The 8,163-nt window shown below is 40.1% G+C and overlaps 1 protein-coding gene across 1 annotated transcript; it reads right to left on the minus strand.

Annotated features, from left to right (window-relative positions):
- Positions 1–3,209: 3,209 nt before the first annotated feature.
- On the minus strand, positions 3,210–7,769 carry LOC120031568 (endothelin-2-like). The gene is made up of 5 exons (XM_038977377.1): positions 7,712–7,769; positions 5,411–5,561; positions 4,922–5,035; positions 3,443–3,508; positions 3,210–3,300 (listed from the first exon to the last, which is right to left on the minus strand). The coding sequence occupies exons 1-5, from the start codon at positions 7,767–7,769 to the stop codon at positions 3,210–3,212; spliced, it is 480 nt and encodes a 159-aa protein (XP_038833305.1).
- Positions 7,770–8,163: the final 394 nt, after the last annotated feature.

The raw sequence follows: 8,163 nt of genomic DNA on the forward strand, positions 1-8,163 counted from the left end.
TGGAAGAACTTGTCCCGATTGGTGTTTTTAAATCACTGATGAAGGATTTTGAGGCTGATTCCCTGACCTGTCAATGTTTTTAATTTGCTGTTTTTGATATTGTTATACTCTTGTGAATTCATGAATGGTTTTTACTAGATTACTTGTAGTTTTTCATGTTGTCTGTCTGTAATTTTTTGTAATGACTTGGTGCTGCCTATCTTGGCCAGGACGCTCTTGAAAAAGAGATTTTAAATCTCAATGAGCCCTTCCTGGTTAAATAAAGGTTAAATAAAAAAAAAAAAAAAATAAAATATATCCGTACAGAATGTAAACGTTTCATATTCTCAGAACCCAACACTATTTCATAGAAAACCGTAAGGTTTACCCAGCCAATGAGTAACACTGGAAATGAAATATCCAGGGTACATTTTAAACACTTCCTGCATCAGAATGATGGGTTTTGAGTTTTGCAACCCTTGTTGCAGTGGAGCAGATTTGAGCATAGCAGGTTACTTTAAATGGAGCAGGGTTTTGGCAGAGGATAGATTTCTGATGCAGAACTGTAGGTGGATCCACAATTATCTGAGTAATGTACAGTATAAGAGAACATTATGGGACATGTTGTGACCTTGTTGCCCTCTCGTCTATTATTGTTGTGGTGACACGAGGAAACACAAGGACTATGCTGGGGCCTGTCTGGAGAGCCTGGCCGAAGGCGTACTCTACAGTAGATGTATTACAACAAGTATGACTGGAATTGGGCTGATTGCATCACACTGCCGACGGGGAGATTCGATTATTTGAAAGTCATCTCATTAAAAACCCCAGTAAAGACATTTCCCAGTGTTACTCATCGTCTCAGCAATAGGCCTATGTCCTACAGGTCAGCAAGGGGCCATGATAACTAAGAATGGGTGGTGCAGGAGACTACCACAATGACACATTTGGTCATAGGAAATGTGCCAAGAGATCCTTATAACAACACAAACTGGCCTGCTTTTTAAGTCCTTGGCCATTTATCTACCTTGGGCCTCCGTTTGAACTCAGAGCAGTGTTTGCGTTGGCTTAAGAGACTGGGAGAAGGTGAAACTACTGTACAGAAACTGAAAAATAATATTATATTTCTCGATTATTTGCTCCACGTGGCATACATCAGCATGTGAGAGTATTTTTCAAAACAGTTATAGTTAATAGTTTGTTTCCTAGTAAAGTGAATGGAGAATCCTAATGTATAGGTCTGTGGAGAGCTACAATTACCCATATTTACGTAACAATGCAATATTATATCATGTTGCTCCTCACTACAGACGTGTTACATCATCAATAAGCTAAATTTCAATGGTATCCTTTCAACGTTTCACATTCTGGTGAGACGCTCCCTTCAGTGGGTTGGTGTCTCAGAACACTCTGTTCAAAATGTGGTTCTACACCACTGCCAAATTAATAATCATATACTGTACGTTACATAGTTCAGAAATGGCCCATTCAATCTCACCTATGAGTTTTCATTAATAAGTCCACTCTTCACACAATTCTAAAGTGACATTTTGTTTTTCGACACCAACCTCATCAATTAACAGTACATATAGTATGATGTGGAGTGATAATAATTTATATGATTCAGCAAATTCAAAGTGCTCAGTCATTGCTTATTAGGTGTTTCCCTTTCTGTCCCAAGTATACACCAGGAAAAAACTGTTTAAATCCAGGCAACTTGAATATGCCTACTGTCTCTTATCCCACGGGCTAGATGTGTTCTGTACCACACCATAAAACAATAACAACACAGGAGAATTGGCCACATGTGACTTTGGTGCAATTCCTTGTCCCTTCACATTCCCTTTATAATATGTTTGTTTGCAGGTTTATAAACCAGTCCATTCCGGCTGCACTCCTTGACCCATCAGAAAATTTGCAACGGAACTATTACACTGTGTTGTATGTAACATAGAGTTCATCATCTAGTCAACGCAGTCAAATAAGGAGAGTCAGGCAAGTATTTTGTATAATTCAACCATTCATTTGTTTATTACTACACACTGCTTCACACAGTCACTCAATACAGAAGTGGTCTAAATCAAAATCTCAAGAATTGAATAAATAGTCAATGATATACCATATCGTGTGTTTCAATGTTATGTATTTTTTACTCCCACCCATACACACATATACACTGAGTGTACAACACATTAAGGACACCTGCTCTTTCCATGACATAAACTGACCAGGTGAATCCAGGTGAAAGCTATTATCCCTTATTGATGTCACTTGTTAATCCACTTCAATCATTCTAGACGAAGGGGAGGAGACAGGTTAAAGAATCATTATTAAGACTTGACACATTTGAGACATGGATTATATATGTGTGCCAGTTAGAGGGTGAATGGGTAAGACTTAAGTGCCTTTGAATGGGGTATGGTGGTAGGTGCCAAGCTCACCGGTTTGTATCAAGAACTGTAACACTGCTGGGATTTCACGCTCAACAGTTTCCCATGTGTATCAAGAATGGTCCACCACCAAAGGACATCCAGTCAACTTTACAGCTCAATATTAGGAAGGTATTCTTAATGTTTTGTACACTAAGTGTATAATCCTAAACATTGCACCTTTAAATGACCTCAGTCATTTTCCCTGATGAATAACCTGCATAGCAATCATAATATGTTGTTATTATACAATCAAATAATGGAGAGATTAAATATGTTAGGCAAAAGAAAGAGAAAAACACAGTGGTTATCGCATACATAATTTTGATGATCGTATCAGTAGCCTGTCAGTCATATTCTCCCTGTCACATTCTTTCCATCATGACAGCAATGGTCTGCCACTGTTTTGAACACAGACAGCCAGCATACACACATCAAGTGTTCTCTCCTTTACGGCTACCTGGCCAGAGTCTGCCAGTAGCATGGACCACCCTTGTCCCTCCTGCCCCTAACATAAATATTTTGCTGCACAAATAGCCTGTATGCATCATGCTTGATCCATCCCTCAAGATAGATCTAGCATTCTCTGTCTTCAGGCCTCTGTCACATTTTGTTTTCCAACCTCAATTTATGTGTGCAAACCGACAAACAGACAGGCAGTCCCACCGGTCTGTGGCCTTCCTGCATGTGACACATCTCTCTACCAGCAGCCCTTTGTTCTGCTCCTCTCCATGTTGGAGGAGTGTCATTTGTTCTGGTGCTCACTCTTCTCTCCTCACTCTGTCTGCCATGCCATGTCGTTTAGCGCTCATCAAGCCCAGGGGCCCTGGCTGCTTCCTTCCTGGGTGGGAAGGCCCATCCCCTGGTTCTCTCAGAGGCTCTGACCATAGATCTATGGAGGAAAGAGACACTGGTCAGCAACATAATCACAAAGGTCATCTTGTGGTACAATATGAAATAATTCTGTGTACAGCCTACGCTTAATTTGATAACCAGAATAGCAAACAGCTGTTCCAGGACTTATTTAAACTCACCTAAGGAAAGTCAACAGGTTGGCACGGGAGCTCTTAATGGCACTCTGGGGTGAAGAGTTATCTGAGCTGCACACAAGAAGAGAGAGAGATGGGGCAGACATTTTAAACATGACATCATAAAACGGTGATCAGTGAAAGAGTTCTCCAAAAGCTATGGAATAAACCATATAATGACACAGCAATTTGCCTCAGTGTTGCGAACCGTGAATTTTGGTGGACTTTTACTGTTGTGATAAGATACAGTGCCTTCAGAAAGTTCTCACACACTTTGACTTTTTCCACATTTTGTTGTGTTACAGCCTGAATTTACAACCCCTCTTTTAAGCTACAGCTACTCTCTGTTTATCATATATGCATAGTCACTTTAACCATACCGAGATGTACATACTGCCTCAATTAGCCCGACTAACCGGTGCCTGTATATAGCCTCGCTACTGTTATAACCTCGCTACTGTTATAGCCTTGCTACTGTTATTTTTCACTGTCTTTTTTACTGTTGTTTTTATTTCTTTACTTATCTATTGTTCACCTAATACCTATTTTTTACTTAAAAATTGCACTGTTGGTTAGAGGCTGTAAGTAAGCATTTCACTGTAAGGTCTACTTCACCTGTTCTATTCTGCGCACGTGACAAATAAATCCTTTTTTTTTTTGCCAATTTGGCAATCTAAAGACAACTTTATTGTACTTTATTGTACACTAAAAGTTTTACTGACATCATTGCAAGGTCATAGACCAAACAATAATGCCTTTACAATATCATTTCTAAGGGCTCTATTCAATCTGGATAGCTGAAGTGTTACAGACTGCGTGCTAGAAATGTCAAGGTAATTTGTGATTGAGCCGAACATACTGTATGCAGCGTTTACCGTGAATGCAGTCTCCGCTATTGCCTTTCAATTTCAATCCCGCTGTAACGTAACGGATTGAATAGAGCCCTATCTGTCCCTAAGTGAAAAACAGCCCCTATGTCTCTCCCAATGAGGAACAATGAGTGCAATGAGTCTCTGGGTGTCTCTAGGTGCCTGTATTTGTTTCTCTATCATCCTTAGGAACCATTAATCCTTAACTCAGCCTTTCAATGCTTGAGACTCCTACACACTTCACTCCCCTGTCCCTTCAGCCAATCAAAACATGCGGTGGGGATGCTAGAGCAGCCTGGGATTACACTGCCCCCTCGGGCACTCCGTAACATTGTGGTGCAGATTCATTCCACCGTGAGAGGGAACGCCTGTGTGATACACACAATAACACTCCGTCAAGCTAATAATAGCATCCCAGAGAAGTGAGCTATGCTCTCAGACCACCACGCCTTGTGCACCTTGAAGAGCTCCAACGGGGAGTCCCTATTGTTCTGTGTGCTCAAATGGCTGACTAATAAAAGTAATACATTCCACAGTGACTGAGTATCTGTCTGTCTGTCTGCGGTGGTGGTGTGTGTGTGATGGTGTCTTGGCCATTGTTTTGACCCCAACTCACCTGTCCAGACAGAAGCTGATGCAGGTGTGGTCGTCAGAGTCTGCACACACACAGCGACCGGCGGACCTACGGCGACGTGACAGAGGGCTGCCCAAGCCGTAAACAGTGGTCTTACTGCAGAAGGGGAAAGAAAGGGAATATCAGTTTTATCAGTGACCCTCAAGATATAACCACAATGTTTATAGACTTTGTTCCTTGGCATTAATAAAATGAAAATGCAGTGATGCCAGACAGGGATGATTGCCAGAATAATGTCATATTGATACTAGCTAAAATAAAAAAACGGTGCAAATATTAATGTTGATCGATAATGTTGATATCATCACACAGGGACGTAATTGACCCACATAAGTGAATTGCTCAAGTATATGTCTGCAAAGCTGAGTAGGTATTTGTTTGACGTACTTGATGGTGTGTAGTGTAAGTAAGCGTATGTGCATCTGTTTCGCTCTAAGAATGTATATACTTCTGTGAGGTGTGTGTGCCCACCTTGGTGTGTTGACCCAGATGATGTCGAGATGGCAAAAGTAGTGGCATTCAGAGTCCAGCTGGTTGTTGCAGGCACAGCGTTTGGTCCGCACTCTGTGAGGTGGAGCCAGATCACTGGACTTAGGCCTCTCTGACAGTGGATGTCCAGAACCTACATGACAGACATGGATATAGCTTAGAAACCAATCCTGGTGCATCAAGACCATACAATCCACCATCCGTTACAGTTACTAGTTACCTGTCCAAAATTGTAATCAGTAACGTAACTTTTGGATTACCCAAACTCAGTAACATAATCTGATTACGTTCCGTTACTTTTAGATTACTTTCCCCTTAAGAGACATTAGAAGAAGACAAAAATGCATGTTACCAATTGAACGACATCTATTGCAGGATAAATCAATGTTAAAGTTTATAAGGATGTTCAATTTTACTTTATGGGTTGATTATGTAGAATTCTTCTAACCCATCGCTTTCAACTACATATAATAATATGATTAAATTATAATTTTACATTAAAAACCAAAGTCTATCAGAATTCCAGTCATTCCAATAAATGTTATACCCCTTGATCATCAAGAATAGGACTTGGAAATATGGAAGTATTGATTGGCCAAATTGTTTTACCTGAGCATAACCCCAAAACTAAGGACGTATTAGCCAGCCTTACTCTGTTGTTCATGATTTTGTTGTCATGGAGTACTGATTGTGCTCATTGATTCGAGTTGAAAAATAAATGCTGCGCTCATTAAATGGCATGTTTTGAGCAATTCTGAAAAGTACTATTTACCTGTGAAAAATGAATGCCATATGCTGCATTTGCTATAGGCCTATTGTTGACCTTTTTGTTGTTGACACTTTGATATCTTGATAATATGCAGTTGGTTAAAGGGCAAATCCACAGATGAAACAATAACCAAACAATCGCCCGGCCTCTGTTTTGGTACCTCCAAGCGTTTATTCAAGTTGGATAATCTTTGGATGCCGACAGCAATCGCATTATTGGAAAGCTTAGACTGTAGCCTACAAAAGCCTATTCGTTCTCTTTTCCCGCGATCCATCAAACACATTTGGTGTGTCATCATAGTGGTCTCTGACTTGTGGTCAGACTCACTCAGGTGGAACAAATTTACATTTGCGCCTTTTTTCAATGCTGATTTGAATGCCATTGAGAAAACAGAAGTGTCAAATATTTTTTCCCCCAAACATCCTTTCTGAATTTAAAAGTAATCCTCAAAGTAGTCATCTAGTTTTTCAAAAGTGTCTGTAATCTGATTACATTTTTTTTTAATGCTTGTAATGTAATGGATTACAGTTTTAAAAAATTATAATCCCTTACTCCCCAACCCTGCCAACAGTATAAAGGGACACTAGACAAGTGTATTATTACCGGTACTCAGCTATTTTCCTTGATCTATCACACCAGTCTAATCAATCATTTCCGTGGAAAACTAGTAATCATCTATAATCGCTGTTATCTGTCTGTTCAAACATTCAAATAGTGAAGGACCAGACATTTAGAGGAAACTTCACCTCTTTATTGACACAGTGGAGTCATAACATCTCATTTGTCCCTATACAGAGATGACCAGAGTATGGAGAAACACATCCTCTGGTATTTTCTGACTGTACAATGACAAGTCTACAACCAGCAAGCAAACATTGTCATGCTCTCACAAGTTCAAGTTTAAGGTGCTTTTGACAACCAAGGTCACTCAAATACAAGATAATCCATTTGCTGTGTGAGATGAAGAGGTTCTCCAGATAATCAACATTTGAGAATGTGTACCCCTGAGCTAGTCAGCAAGGTTGAAGTGAGATTCAACACTGGTCTTAATGTGTTAACGATAAATCTTCATTGATGATGTGACAGTTGGAACGGGGCTTGCTGAAACGTGTCTCTTTGTTGCTTTGTATATCTTGTCACTGAATTTAATGAGTGTGCTTATGAGTAAGTCTTTACATTGCTCTAGACAATGAAAACATGTAGTCGATGCTGCACCATGTCACCATTTTATAGGGATATTAATTCGTTTAAATGGAAAGTCAGCTAGTGTTTTGTTGATGCAAGACAGTAGCATAGAACCTCAATACAATGTCATATTTTTTTGTATAGTGCGTCATTCCAAAATAATATTTTTATGATATTTTGTATTTAGTTATGCATTCAGAAAATTATCAGTGGAAGACACTTGACCATTATTTTTCAACGCTTCAATGACATGATTAAGTCTATGTTGGCTTGTGGAGGAAATAACAAAATCCTAAATCCTATTATAATAATAGCGCTGTAGTACTTACCTTCCTGCATGGACACACACACGGTGATGAGAAGGAGCAGGCTGGCGTGTGCTGACATGGTTGCTGTTGGTCTGTTTGTAGAGCTCACGGTGAAGTGTAATATCCTTAAATGCGCTTTGGCAAATTATCCCAGCTGTCTTCTGCTTTGCTGCTTGCTTGTTTGTCTGCAGGTGTCTGAGCGGTGGCCCTCAACTTATAGTTCTCTTTCCCCATGATGTCACACTGGAAGCCCTGCCCCTTGCTGCTACAATGTTACACAACTCCTCCAGAGGGTTTGAGCCTCTGCTGAAAATTCCAGGAATCTATGTTCACTCCACCCCAACACAACTCCCCAACCTGCAGGTCACTGGACAGACAACAGTTCACTTATCACCTGTAGCATGTTGCATTCACTTTCCACATGCAATTTGGTTGTGTGACATATACTTTTTCTGTCATATTTTGAGTGATGT

The sequence above is a fragment of the Salvelinus namaycush genome, chromosome 37 (genome assembly GCF_016432855.1).
Source record: "Salvelinus namaycush isolate Seneca chromosome 37, SaNama_1.0, whole genome shotgun sequence".
Taxonomy (NCBI): domain Eukaryota; kingdom Metazoa; phylum Chordata; class Actinopteri; order Salmoniformes; family Salmonidae; genus Salvelinus; species Salvelinus namaycush.